At 53.2% G+C, this 14,778-nt stretch overlaps 1 protein-coding gene across 1 annotated transcript in view; it reads left to right on the top strand.

Annotated features, from left to right (window-relative positions):
- Positions 1-947: 947 nt before the first annotated feature.
- The window catches only part of TRPM5 (transient receptor potential cation channel subfamily M member 5), a 41,545-nt gene continuing 27,714 nt past the window's right edge, over positions 948-14,778 (top strand). The window contains exons 1-5 of the mRNA XM_043972031.1: positions 948-974; positions 8,797-8,867; positions 9,096-9,249; positions 11,590-11,770; positions 14,133-14,299. Of these exons, the coding sequence (XP_043827966.1) occupies positions 948-974; positions 8,797-8,867; positions 9,096-9,249; positions 11,590-11,770; positions 14,133-14,299 (600 nt within the window). The remainder of the gene's footprint in view (positions 975-8,796; positions 8,868-9,095; positions 9,250-11,589; positions 11,771-14,132; positions 14,300-14,778) is intronic.

The raw sequence follows: 14,778 nt of genomic DNA, 5'->3' as shown, positions 1-14,778 counted from the left end.
ATGTTGTCTTTATAGCCCCAGCACATCCTGGGCACACAGGAGGTACTTAAGCTATGTCCTTGTTGACTGACTGACTGACTGACTGACTGTGCTCTTTTTGGGTTTGGGTTTTTTGTTTTGCTTTGTTTTGTTTTTTTGTTTTTGGTGGGGCAATGAGGGTTAAGTGACTTGCCCAGGGTCACACAGCTAGTAAGTGTCAAGTGTCTGGGGCCAGATTTGAACTCAGGTCATCCTGAATCCAGGGCCAGTGCTCTATCCACTACTCCACCTAGCTGCTCATGCCTGTGTTCTTTTTTTTTTTTTTAGTGAGGCAATTGGGGTTAAGTGACTTGCCCAGGGTCACACAGCTAGTAAGTGTTAAGTGTCTGGGGCCAGATTTGAACTCAGGTACTCCTGACTCCAGGGCTGGTGCTCTATCCACTGCGCCACCAAGCTGCTCCTTGCCTGTGTTCTTTTAAGGGCATAGCTGGGGGAGATTACAGGCTCTGGGCCTAGCAGGCTTCCTGAGGTGGCGGTTGGGGGTCTCCCTGTGGCAGGGGATAGCCCATCACAGGGTGGGTAGACAACATGAATTTGTTGTCACAAACCATTCTGGATGGCTTCCTCCTGAGGCGGAGGGGCAGAGGACCTCAAACGACAGTATCCCAGAGTCTCAAAGAATGGATGTCTGGAGGCTGGACCTGAGGGTGGTCAGGAGCCACTGGTGCCCCTCACAGGGCACGGGCCCGAGTGTGATTTGTATAGGATTTGTTTACTGCCCCTGCCCCCTCCTGGAAGGCAGGCCCAGGTGGCGTGGGGGGAGAGTCCCTCCTCCTTTCTTTTGATCATTTCAATAGAGAGGCTGGCCTGTTTGGACTCGGCGCTCTCCACAAAGAGACCGAGCCCCTGAATCGGCTTTTTCTGCTGGGAACAGCCTGGGGTACTGAGCTGCCTTGCCCTCCTACATCATGTCAGCCTCCAGAGATGTCAAACAGGTAAGGGCAACCCTGGCCTTGTCCAGAGCCCCTCAGCCCAGGCGAGGCCAAGGCAGGCTGTGCCAAGATGAGCCCTGGGGCCTCTGGTCAGGGAGCCAGGAGCAAAGGGAGTTGATGCCATTCTGTGTTTTGCTGGACAGAGGGTTAGGGATGGCATCAAGATGAGAGAAAAGAAGTGGGGAGCACGCTCCTGGCCCTGGTCAGAAGCTCATGACTGACCATGACTTGGCTGCATGCCCTGTGTGTCCCCGCTTAGGCCTCAGTTGTGAGGATAAAATCCCCTGCCTTTCCCTACCTCACAGGTGCCAGTGGAAAGGCAGGAAAAAATGCGCTGCTTCATGGAAGAGGATGGGCACATTCTTTTTGACTTTTCCCTTGCTCAGTTCTGGGCTGGGCTGGGCTGGCCAGGGAAAATTCCCTTGAATGCAGGTCATTGCAGGGGAACCTCTGAGTTTGTTCTGAGGCCCAATAGCGCTTACAGGCCATTGGACCGGAAAATATTGGAGACAGGAGGAGGGCGCATGGGCCGTGTTGTGGGCAGGGGCACCTCTGAGCATGGCGCGGGGCCTCGTGGTGGGCAGGGCCGACACAGTGTGGGGGCAGTGAGAGAGCTGAGGCTCTCTAGTCAGAAACTGCCACGGGGTTCTACCCTCCTCAGAAAATAGAGGCAGGACTGGAAGGGGCCCTAGGGACCGCCCAGTCCAAAGTCCTCTTTTTATGGAGGAGGAGACAAAGGACTTGACCAAACGCACACAGCCAGTGACTAGAAGAGCCAGGGCCTTGGCCCCCTCCAAGCCCAGGAGTCTTTCCTCTTCTTCTCAAGTCCCAGGGGCAGCCACAGGGCCCAGTGGCTTCCCTAAGCCCTCCCTCCCCTATAGCTCCCGTAAGGTCATTTCTGGGCCAGACCTACACCTGTCCCTCTCAGAGGCAGAGAAGTCTATGGAATTCAGCAAATGCTTCTGGAGAGGAGACTCCCTGAGCTGCTGTCTCAAGCTTTCCCAGAATGTGCTTAGGACATCCTCTGTCCAGCCTTGCTCTGTATGTGTGTGCTAGAGCCATTCTCCTTGGACACATCTCCCCTGCCTGCTCCCACCTCCCACTGTGAGCTCTGGGGAGGGTGGTGGCTGGGACGCTGGCATTCCTGAGGTTTGGTTTGGAGGCCTCCTGCACCTGCAGCATGCAAAGGGAGCCTTCCTTTGCATATGGCTCCCTTGGAGCTGCTGCCCAGGGTATTTGCATAGCTTTCCCAGCCAGGGCACAAGCACAGGCCCCACCCTGTGGGCATTGGTGCCCCAGGCCTCTCCTTCCACCAACACCCTGCCCCAGCCACCTTCTCAGGGAAGGAGGGCTTCTGGTGCCCGCTGGAAAGAGATCAAAGGACCACAAGACAAAAGCCAGAAATCCAGGAGAGAAAGAAGGGTTCTGATCAAAGGTGGCCCCAAAGGGAGGGGCAGCAGGTCCCAATGAGGGAGGGGGAGGTCAGAGGATCGGGTTCATGAAGGCCAGCTCTTCTGCTCACAAGCTTTGGGACCATGGGCAAGTCCCTTTGAGTTTGGGGATAAGAAGGACCCTCACTGGGGAGCAAGGGCAGATGTTCTTGTTCCCAAACCCAGTGGAACTCTCCCTCACTCCCCACTACCAGGAGTTGTGAGGAAAGCGCTTAGGCAACCATATCGTGCCACAGAACTGAAAGTGATTGTCCACCAGTGAAGGAGAATAGGGTCAGATGGTTCCTTCCCCTCCAAATCCTATGATTTCATGGTGCTGAGATCATCCAACTCAACTCTCTGATTGTATAGATGAGGCAGCAAGGCGCAGAGAAGGCTGGAGATTTGGCCAAGGTCACACAGCAATGTGCACCCCTTCCCTAGTGCAACTGGACAGAGGAAGGAAGGAAGGGAGGGAGGGAGGGAGGAAGGAAGAAAGGAAGGAAGGAAGGGAGGGAGGGAGGGAGGGAGGAAGGAAGGAAGGAAGGAAGGAAGGAAGGAAGGAAGGAAGGAAGGAAGGAAGGAAGGAAGGAAGGAAGGAAGGAAGGGAGGGAGGGAGGGAGGGAGGAAAGAAGGAAGGAAGGAAGGGAGGGAGGAAGGAAGGGAGGGAGGAAGGAAGGGAGGAAGGAAGGAAGGGAGGAAGGAAGGGAGGAAGGAAGGAAGGGAGGAAGGAAGCAAGCAAGGAAGGAAGCGAGGAAGGAAGGGAGGGAGGGAGGGAGGAAGGAAGAGAGGAAGGAAGGAAGGGAGGGAGGAAGGGAGGGAGGAAGGGAGGGAGGGAGGGAAGGAGGAAGGAAGGGAGGGAGGAAGGAAGGAAGGAAGGAAGGAAGCAAGCAAGCAAGCAAGGAAGGAAGCAAGGAAGGAAGTGAGGGAGGGAGGAAGGAAGGGAGGGAGGAAGGGAGGGAGGAAGGAAGGAAGGGAGGGAGGAAGGGAGGGAGGGAGGGAGGAAGGGAGGGAGGGAAGGAGGAAGGAAGGAAGGGAGGGAGGAAGGGAGGGAGGGAGGGAGGAAGGGAGGAAAGAAGGAAGGGATGAAGGAAGGAAGGAAGGAAGGAAGGAAGGAAGGAAGGAAGGAAGGAAGGAAGGAAGGAAGGAAGGAAGGGGAGGGAGGGAGGAAGGAAGGGAGGAAGGAAGGAAGGGAGGGAGGAAGGGAGGGAGGGAGGGAGGGAGGAAGGGAGGGAGGGAGGGAGGGAGGGAGGAAGGGAGGGAGGAAGGGAGGGAGGGAGGAAAGAAGGAAGGAAGGAAGGAAGGAAGGAAGGAAGGAAGGAAGGAAGGAAGGAAGGAAGCAAGCAAGCAAGCAAGCAAGGAAGGAAGCAAGGAAGGAAGGGAGGGAGGGAGGAAGGAAGGGAGGGAGGAAGGGAGGGAGGGAAGGAGGAAGGGAGGGAGGAAGGGAGGGAGGGAGGGAGGAAGGGAGGGAGGGAAGGAGGAAGGGAGGAAGGGAGGGAGGGAGGAAGGGAGGAAAGAAGGAAGGAAGGGAGGGAGGAAGGAAGGAAGGAAGGAAGGAAGGAAGGAAGGAAGGAAGGAAGGAAGGAAGGAAGGAAGGAAGGAAGGGAGGGAGGGAGGGAGGAAGGAAGGAAGGAAGGGAGGGAGGGAGGAAGGAAGGGAGGAAGGAAGGAAGGGAGGAAGGAAGCAAGGAAGGAAGCGAGGAAGGAAGGGAGGGAGGGAGGGAGGGAGGAAGGGAGGGAGGGAGGAAGGGAGGGAGGAAGGGAGGGAGGGAGGAAGGAAGGGAGGGAGGAAGGGAGGGAGGGAGGGAGGGAGGGAGGGAAGGAGGGAGGAAAGAAGGAAGGAAGGAAGGAAGGAAGGAAGGAAGGAAGGAAGGAAGGAAGGAAGGAAGGAAGGAAGGAAGGAAGCAAGCAAGGAAGGAAGCAAGGAAGGAAGGGAGGGAGGGAGGAAGGAAGGGAGGGAGGAAGGGAGGGAGGGAGGAAGGAAGGGAGGGAGGAAGGGAGGGAGGGAGGGAGGGAGGGAGGGAGGGAGGAAGGAAGGAAGGGATGAAGGAAGGAAGGAAGGAAGGAAGGAAGGAAGGAAGGAAGGAAGGAAGGAAGGAAGGAAGGAAGGAAGGAAGGAAGGAAGGAAGCAGGGAAGGAAGGAAGGAAGGGAAAGAAATACTGGCATTAGGAGAGAGCTGTGGGGTCTGAGATCCAGAGAAAGCCAAGATGCTGGGACCTTGGGCAAAGGCCTCCATCTGGGACCCCTTCCCATTGGGAGGAGGCTCAGGAAAGAAAGGTAAGAGGGGGATCAAGGCCACAGTGGAGATGAAGAGAGGTCACTGTAAGGCAATACAGTGAATGGGGTCCACCTTTCTCCTTCAGGAAGCCTTCTCTGAGTGCCCAAGCTCTAGGGAGCCCCACTGTGCTCTGAGTTCCTTTGGAACCATTGTCTCTACCACCAACGAGTTCAGAAGACACAAGACCATCAGGGAGACCACGAGAAGAGAGCTCGTTTTCTTTCTTTGTCTCTGTCTTATCTGCTGCCAGATTCTCCGTTTTTGTGGGCAGGGTTAAGCAGGATGGACCGGCCAGGGTAATGTCATGGCCCTTGCTCCTCCAGGCCTTCAACAAAGGCACACACCTCTTTCTTCATTCTTCTCTTTTCCTCTCCCTCCATCTTTGTCTTGAAAAGATTTTCAGTTCCTCCAGCCTGCATCTGTCCTCTTCCTGCTTGTCTTCCCGCTTCCCCCTCTTTTCCTTCTCCCTCTTTGCTCCTTTCCTGCCTCAGCTTTGTCCTTACCAGGGACCCCCAGAAGCCTTCATAAGGGCTCCTGTGTCTGTGGCTATCCTTGAGTTACAAAGTGTTATCCTCACAACAAACCTGGGACAGAGGAAATAGCATTTTTGCAGGGCAATGAGGGTTAAGTGACATGCCCAGGGTCACACAGCTAGTAAGTGTCAAGTGTCCGAGGCTAGATTTGAACTCAGGTCCTCCTGAATCCAGGGCCAGTGCTTTATCCACTGCGCCACCTAGCTGCCCCGAGGAAATAGCATTTTGCAGATGACACTGAGGCTTAGTCTCTGTCCAAGGTCATTAATTTCTCCACTGGCTGAAGCTGGAACTTGATCTCAGATCCCCTGACTCTCTGAGTTCAGAGCTCTGTCCAACCCACCACTCTTTTCCTGTGGTAAGGGGCAGGTGGCACATCCCAGCCCATTCTAGCTTTGACACCTTAACTAGGTGAGAACTATCTCAATCAGTCAATCACAGCCCTTTGGCCAACTGCTAGAGAGCCTGTGAATCTAAAGAATGTTGTACAAAAATTCTGTATGGCAGAGGAAGCTTGAGCCACACCTTAGGGACTGTATAAATTATCCAGCTGAGACATTGGAGCAAGCATGGCTTTCCAGCCCATCCCTAAAGCAGCAGAGTTGTGGCACTGAGTTGTGGCAGAGAAGGGAGTGATGGAGGACAACGATATGCTTTCTAGTCAACTTTGGGCAAAAGCTGGGCTAAGGAAAACCCCAAAGAACCGCCAGCTCTCGCTCCAACTTCCCCTCGCAGTACCCAGCTATCCACAGACACTCTAATATCCTACACTGTTTCTCCCCAAACATTTATAGTAAACAGAATTGTGCCTCAGCTATAAAGAGGTCCCGGATTAACTAGAGGTAGATAAAAATGTACAGTTAGCTAGGGATCCCATCCCTAACTGGAGACGCAGAGCAGTAGTGGATGAACTCATAACTTTTCATCTAAAAGTAACTGAAGGGGCAGCTAGGTGGCGCAGTGGATAGAGCGCCTGCCCTGGATTCAGGAGGACCTGAGTTCAAATCCGGCCTCAGACACTTAATACTTACTACCTGTGTGCCCTTGGGAAAGTCACTTAACCCTCATTGCCCAACCCCCCCGCCCAAAATAACCCCAAAACAAATAAAAGTAACTGAAGAAGAAAGAGCCACATGGATCTTAGGAGCCCTCCAGGGGATGTTTGAGCTAATTATTGGACTTGGGTCACCATCTCCGAGTATCTTCCCTCATATCATCTCTATGAAACAGCACAGAGAGAATGCTGTTGTCCATACTCTAGATGGTGAAAGCAAGGATCAAAGATAGCCCCTGACCATGTTTACACAGAGCAGGTTCTTGTATGTGTGTATATATTGATAGATGGATGGATGGATGGATGGATGGATGGATGCATGGATAGATGCATGGATGCATGGATGGATGCATGGATGGGTAGGTGGGCAGTTGGGTGGGTAGATGGATGGTTGGGTAGGTGGATGGATGATGGAATGGGTGGGTGGGTGGGTGGATTTCAGCACCAGGAGAGCTAGTTAGGGAAAACTGGTCATCTGTCACTTTTCAGAAGCTCAAATAAAAGCAAGATGGGGCTCTGGTCCCGGGTGTCAGAGTTGGGAGGGGCCTCAGAGACCTCTGGTTTACTCCATCCCTACCTGACCAAGCATCATGCCTACAACATCCTTGTAGATTGGTTGTTGTCATCCAAGACCTGCCTGAAGACTTCCCAAGAGGGCGTGCCTTCTATCCCCCTGCCCCCTGCCCTGTCACCTCCTCCCAATCAGTCATTTCTTTCCCCTCCCCTTTAGACTATAAGCTTCTTGAGGGCAGGCACTATGTTTTGATAATTGTATCACCAGGGGCAGCTAGGGGGCGCAGTGGATAAAGCACCAGCCCTGGATTCAGGAGGACCTGAGTTCAAATGTGGCCTCAGACACTTGACACTTACTAGCTGTGTGACCCTGGGCAAGTCACTTAACCCTCATTGTCCCGCAAAACAACGACAAAAACAATAATTGTATCGCCACCACTCAGCACAGTGCCTGCTACAGAGGAGGTGCTTTAAAAACGTGGATGGGAATGGATTGGATCCCCTCCCATATCCTGTTTAGACAGAGCTAATTGTTAGGAAGTTTTTCTCACATCAAATGAGAATTTGCCTCTTTGCAATGAGCCATCTGTCCTTGTTCTGCCCACTTGGGCCATACAGAATTAATTTAACCAGTCCCTCTTCAGCTTTTCAAACACTTGAAGACACCCTCATGTCCTGCCTGAGACCTTTCCTCCAGCCTAAGCATCTTACTTCTGTCACATATTCCCATATGATACAGATTCTAGGCCCCTCACCACTCCTAGTCGCCCCTCTCTGAACATTCCCCAGCTTATCCATGGCCCTCCTAAACTGTGGCATCCAGAACTGACCACGATCCTCCCGGCCGGTCTGATGCGGTCCTTCTACTAACTTAAATCTAACAAAACCATCAAAGTCCATTCCCAGCACTGCCACCTCCTCCAGGAAGCCCTCCCTGACCACCTCAGGCCACACCAAACTCTTGGGTCCTTGAGTGTCCAATCTTAGGGTTTGCACACACACTCTGAATAAAATGCTGTTGGGACGGGACAGCTAGGTGGTGCAGTGGATAAAGCACCGGCCCTGGATTCAGGAGTACCCGGGTTCAAATCCGGCCTCAGACACTTGACACTTACTAGCTGTGTGACCCTGGGCAAGTCACTTAACCCCCATTGCCCCGCCAAAAAAAAAAATGCTGTTGGGACACCAAGGAGGCTGCCCCAGAAAGGGATCCTTTGGTGGCCCCCAGAGAATGGGCTCCTCTGGGTGTGGCCCAAAGGTGAGGAGGGGATCCTCCTATTTTAAAAAAGTAGCTTTGCTAAGCCCATTTGGTTCTAGTTACTAAAGTACACAAGTGGTATCTTCTAAATTTTGGTGCCCTGGGACAAAGATCTGTTGGCCCCACCCTAGTCCTAGAGAAATAACTTCTATCGTTTCTTTGAGGTTTATACTTTGATGTGTATACTTTGTATCTGCTCACATGCACCTGTCTCTCCCTGCCCCACCCCCACCCCGCCCTCAACCAAGGATGATTCCTATTTGTTGTCTCCCTAGAGCCTAGCCCAATGCCTGGCACACAGTAGAAGCACACTGAATGCTAGATGATTTATTGGTAGGGGAGATGATGAATGCCTGTAGGGATTTCTAAGGCCCCTTCTAGCTCAGACATCCCCCACTCTGTCTTTGTGCCCCCATTGTTCTGTTCTGCCCTGACAGACATAATCAGGGCTTGGCGGATGGGACTGAATGGCGTGCTCAGTGAGCCTCCCTATCTGGAGCAGGCCTCAGTCCTCTCCGGCAGGGTGCCCATAGACCCCTGACTGACTGACCTCTGAGCCCACCATGAAATTGCCACTTTTACCAGTTACAGCAGAGAAACACAGAGCTTTCTCTTCATGCTCAAGGGTGAATTTGGTCCGCTTTGGTTCTCTTGCCAGAGACAGGGGTGGAGGCTGGGTGCATCTGGGCCTTCGGTCCTCTGGGGGGAGCAAGGAGCCCCTCAGGTGTTCTTGGCCAAGACCCTTCTTGTTCTTTCCAGAGCCTGGGCCTGAAAAATGTCCGATGGAAAAGAGTCAGCACCAAAGACAAGCTGGATGTGTCCGCTCCAAGGTAAGCACTGTTGCTTTTCAGGGAGGGATGGGAGGGGGTCACTTATTGGGCCTACCACAGGCCTAAGTGACACAGGAGACTGAACTCAGGCCTGGAAGCTGGGAGGCTGTACCGACCCCTAGCACTGGGCTCTAAAGGAAGGGTGAGGCCCCGGGAGCGACTCTCCTCCGGGTCCCTCTGCCCCTGCCCCCTCCCCTTTCCTCCCTTCTCAGTGGTCCATCCCCACAGAGAAAGAGAGCCAGCTGGTGTCATCCGGGGGCCCTGCCCCACATACCTCCCAACAGTCTGTGCTGGTAGCAAGAAGGAGGCTGGAGGCTGGAGAGACTGGCATTACCACCAGGGAGAGATCAGCTTTATCGGGTCTGGGAAGAAACATGCAAAGGTACAGAACTGGGATCTGGCCCAAAGCCCAGGGAGCCACTATGTTGGCTCCTTGGTAGAACCTTTCCCTGTATCAAGGGTGGCAAACATTCTTAGTGAAGGAACTCCTTAGTACAGGTTCTTGGGAGCAGGGTTTTGATCACTCACTCACTCACTCACTCACTCACTCATTCATTCATTCTATACATCTTGGCTGAGAGGGCTCTCTCTCTCTCTCTCTCCCTGCTCCCATGGGTGCTGGAGCCCCTGGGAATAGACATCCAGGACAATACTATCTAAGAGGATCAGAGATTCCCAGGTCCAGCAAGGGTACCCCAGAGGTTAACTAGTCTAGCCCACCACAGTACTCCCAGTGCCAGAGGCCCAGACCAATCTGGTCTCAGACTCAACATCCATGTGTGGAAAGTTCTATAAGTGCCCAAAGAGTTTGGAGGACACCTTTGGACTAAACCAGTCCCAGAAGGCTTCTCGGAGGAGGTGTCAGCTGGGCCCAGAAGAATTTTAAAAGCCAGCGAGAAGAGTAGGAAGATCACTGGGGCTGGGAGGAATAGGGTGAGCGAAACAGAATTCGGGGAAAAGACAGAAACCCCATGGAAAGTGAGGCAGAGGGGGAAGCTAGGTTATGCAGTGGGTAAAGCACCAGCCCTGGATTCAGGAAGATCTGAGTTTAAATCCAGCCTCAGACACTTGACATTTAGTAGCTGTGTGACCCTGGGCAAGTCACTTAACCCTCATTGCCCCACCAAAAAGAAAGAAAGAAAGAAAGAAAGAAAGAAAGAAAGAAAGAAAGAAAGAAAGAAAGGAAGGAAGGAAGGAAGGAAGGAAGGAAGGAAGGAAGGAAGGAAGGAAGGAAGGAAGGAAGGAAGGAAGGAAGGAGGAAGGAAGGAAGGAAGGAAGGAAGGAAGGAAGGAAGGAAGGAAGGAAGGAAGGAAGGAAGGAAGGAAGGAAGGAAGGAAGGAAGGAAGGAAGGAAGGAAGGAAGGAAGGAAGGAAAGAAAGAAAGAAGAAAGAGAGAAAGAAAGTGAGGCAAAACTAATGAGTGAATGGGGCACAAGAGGTTCCTGGAAGCCCTGCCCAATCTAATGAAGCTTGGTCTGCTACTTGCAGACCCAACTGAGTGAGGCACTAATGGGGATTTTGGGAGCCCTACTGGTAGGTGAGCATTGGACAGGAGGGGCCTTGTGGGTGCTCCTGGTAAAGCTGCTAGAGTCACCCCCCAACAGAAATAGAGGGGGCACCCCCCCCAGCTGCAGACCTGCCTCAGGGCTCCACTCTCCTCCAGACTTCACCCTTTCTTTGCACTCAATTGTGCTTTTAAAAATGAAAAGAATAAAAAGGGATGTGGTGGCATCTGGGGACAAGACCTCAGGAGCTGTGAGGAAGGAGAAGCACCTGGGCACTACCCTTTACAAATGCCAGACTAGAACAGGGACCCAGAACACAAGGCTCTGGGTCAGACAGCCCTAGCAAAGGAGTTCCCTGGATGCTGAAAAGCAGAGCTGGGCAGGGCCGGGCCGGGCTGGGCAGAGCTGGGCCGGGCAGAGCTGAGCTGGGCAGAGCTGGGCTGGGCCGGGCTGGGCTGGGCAGAGCTGGGCTGGGCAGAGTTGGGCAGGGCCGGGCCAGGCTTGGCAGAGCTGGACAAATCCCAGAGCCTCAGGCTTTGTCTAAGGAAGAACTCCCCTGACAGTGGGAGCTGTCCCAGTGTGGAAAGGATTGCCTCAGGAAAGAGAGCCCCCCACCAGAGGGCTTGAAGCAGAGATCATCTAGCCCCTTGGCAGACATGCTGTAGGGGACTCTTGTCTGGGTGTGGTTGGCTTAGCTGCCACTGAGGTCTGCTCTGAGGCCTCCATTGACTGCTCCTCCTCCACCCTTACCCCACCCCCAAACCTCTTCATGCCATTACTCTTTTATTCAAGTATTTTCTAGCAGAGCCCACCTTATCGGCTGGTTTCCAGCTTCCCCCTCCCCTACCTGCTTACACACACACACACACACACACACACACACACACACACACACACACACACACACACACACACCTTCTAAGGCCCCTAATCTCTGCTTTTCACAAAGAACAGTGCACAGACACACAGATACACACATATGCACACACAAACACACACCTAGCTTATGACCTTCCTAAGAACAAGGTCATGTCTGCCCTCCCCCATTTCCCCCAGCCTGGGCATGCCCTGAGGACAGGGCCAGCCCCCGCACTCAGCCACCAGCCCTGGATTTTCGCTAGCAAGAACAATCACAGAATTAACTGAAGGTTCTGAAATGCTTCCTGAGCATCTTGCACTTCTATGGGCCAATCCCTGGGTCTCTTTTGCCCTCTGCAGTTCCTAAGAGTGCCCAGCATGCTGCCCCCCAGCATCCTCTTCGAGTTCATGGTCAGCGAGTGGCACCTGCCCACGCCCAACCTCGTCATCTCGCTGGTGAGCGAGGAGCAGAACTTTCCCATGAAGCCGTGGCTCCGGGACATCTTGCGGAAGGGGCTGGTGAAGGCCATGCAGAGCACAGGTCAGTCTTCCTTGCCTGGGACTGGCCTTCACTGGGAGACGTGTCCTTGGCGTTCGCTCTCATGACCCATGTGCACACTGTGCCTACACGCACACATGTGTGCGTACACAATACACTACACACATGCACACACACTCGAGTGCACACACACACACATGCAGGGTCCTTATGGGCTGATCCCAGACCACACTTCCCAGACGTCCCCACTCCTGCCCTTGGGGATTTGGGGGAGGGAGGAGGCAGAGAGGATTTCCTCTGGCCGGAGACAGGCCTTGGGGATGGAACTTCCTGCCGAGATCCCTTCTTAGGCATGACCATTGAGATTCCCTCGGGTTGGCCAGGAACTTCCCCCTCCCCCAAAGGGCTCACTTGTAGGGACAAATGAAGACAATTTGCCCCTTCTTTAGTGGCCATGGCCTCTGGTGCATTCTAACAGACTGGGCTCCTGCTAACAAAGATGAGGAAAACACCTACTATGTGCCACGCAATCATTACCATTATTATCTCATGCAATACTCACAACCCCGCTGGGAGGTCAGTGTTATTATTACCCCCATTTTACAGATGGGAGAATTGAAGCCAAGACAGGTGATAGGACTTGTCCAGAGTCACTCGAGGCCCACTGCAATAGCTGCCGTGTCACATCAAAACAGAGGTAATAGTACGGTGGACAGAGAGCTGGGCTTGGAGTCAGGAAGACCCAAATTCAAATCTTGCCTCAAATGCCTAACTGTGTGACCCTGGACAAGTCACTTAACCTCTGTCTACCTCAGTTTCCTCAGCTACAAAATGAGGCTAATAATAGTACCCACCTTGCAGTGTTGTCCTGGGGGCCAAAAGAGATGATGTTTATAAAGCCCATAGTAGGCACTGAGTAATTGCATATTTCTACCCCCTGTGTAGCATCTGAGGCACTGTCTCTGGGGCCTTCTCAGTCTCTGCCTCCTCTGAGGAGGGACTACCACAGAGGGAGACAATGGCCAAGTGCTAGGAGCAGTGGGCCCCCCACCTTCCTCCCTTCCTTCCTTCCTCCCTTCTTTCTTTCTTTCTTTCTTCCTCCCTTCTTTTCTTTCTTTCTTTCCTTCCTTCCTTCTTTCCTTCCTTCCTTCTTTTCTTTCTTTCTTTCCTTCCTTCCTTCTTTTCTTTCTTTCTTTCTTTCCTTCCTTCCTTCCTTCCTTCCTTCCTTCCTTCCTTCCTTCCTTCTTTTCTTTCTTTCTTGCTTCCTTGCTTCCTTCCTTCTTTTCTTTCTTTCTTTCTTTCTTTCTTTCTTTCTTTCTTTCTTTCTTTCTTTCTTTCTTTCTTTCTTTCTTTCTTTCTTTCCTTCCTTCCTTCTTTTCTTTCTTTCCTTCTTTCTTTCCTTCTTGCTTCCTTGATTCCTTCCTTCTTTTCTTTCTTTCTTTCTTTTTTGCGGGGCAATGAGGGTTAAGTCATTTGCCCAGGGTCACACAATTAGTAAGTGTCAAGTATCTGAGGCCAGATTTGAACTTAGGTCCTCCTGAATCCAGGACTGGTGCTTTATCCACTGTGCCACCTAGCTGCCCCCAGTCCCCTGCCTTTCACTGGCACTTGCAGGTGCAGGGGGGCAGCAGCCTGCCCAAGAGCAGGGCTGGGACAAGGAAAAGCACTTTCCTAACAGCAAACCTGAGAGCAAGGTCAACATGGAAAGCTCCCCAAGATTGGAGCCACAGGAAGTGGGTTCAAATCCTGACTCTGGCCCTTCTGGCCCCTCCAAGCATGGCTACTGTGAGGGCTGTGGTCCTGCCTCCCCCTCGCCAGTGCTGCTCAGCCCCCCCACTCCTCCACCCTACCCCGGGCTCCCCAGGGCCCACATCATCTCCATCCCCAAGCAGTCTTCCCAGGCCACCTCGCCCAGGCTGTACTCCTAGGATTTTTGCTCCTGTCTCTCCTGCCAGCTTTGTGGCTTCCAAAGCACTATGCTGGCAAGTCTGATGAGTGGAAGAGGGAGGGCAGAGGGCAAGACCGCTCCCCAGAGCTAGAGCTGGAAGGGTCCTCAGGGCATCTAATCCAACTCAGCCTGGATGGAGAATCCCTTGTCCAAGATAAGAAAGCAAACAGGGCAACGTGTGGTTTGAGTAGCTGATCCAGAATTCTCTCCCTCATCCTTTGGTGCCAAGGTCAGCCCTCCAAGCCACCAGTCTCTTCACTGCCTCATGCTCCTTTTTGTACGACCTCGGTTGGGTTTCTCCCCACCTCTCGTCTTGGCCTCAGTTTCCTCCTCTGTAAAATGAGGTGCCCCTTGCAGCTCCAGACTTCTGATCTTGTGCCTTGAGCAGAGTCTGAGTCCGCCACTGCGGAAAGCAGGGCAGACCCATTTCACTCTCCCTGGGCTCTCCTCTGGCAGGAGCATGGATATTCACTGGTGCCCTGCGGGTGGGCCTGGCCAGACATGTCGGGCAGGCAGTTCGAGACCATTCCCTGGCCAGCACATCCACCAAAGTAAGGGTGATCACCATTGGGATCGCATCACTGCCCAGGGTCCTGCACAAGGAGGTTTTGGACAGCTCTCAGGTATGTGGATCTAAGGCCTGAGAGGCTGGGGAGCAGTGGCCTGCCCAGGAGCAGGACTGGGACAAAGAAAAACAGGCACGGGTTGCTTCTTCACACGTAGAGCTGCCTCAGATGCAATGGAATGGGCTACCTTGGGAAGTAGTAAGCTCCCCATCGGCAGAAGGATTCAGGGAGGAGCTGCACAATCCTGGTCAGAAGGGCAGGAGACTGGATTACTGGACCCCTAAGGTTCCTTCCAGCTCCAGAGATTCAATGCCTCCCATGCCTCTCCTATGCTAAGCCATGGAGGGGAGCACTCTGGAAGTGAGGGGAGGATCGAGGGAAAGTCTCACAGAAGGGTGGTTACAGCCCCCAGGAATACCTGCCACAGCTGCCAGGCATTTGGATACAAAGACGGAGACAACTTAGTCCTTGCCCCTGAGAAAGCTCACAATCTACTCAGGGAAAACAGTGTGTACAGCAGAAATAAAAATAGGTGC

This window comes from Dromiciops gliroides, chromosome 6 (assembly GCF_019393635.1).
Source record: "Dromiciops gliroides isolate mDroGli1 chromosome 6, mDroGli1.pri, whole genome shotgun sequence".
In the NCBI taxonomy this organism is placed as follows: Eukaryota; Metazoa; Chordata; class Mammalia; order Microbiotheria; family Microbiotheriidae; genus Dromiciops; species Dromiciops gliroides.
This window is presented reverse-complemented; position numbering and strand designations above follow the sequence as displayed.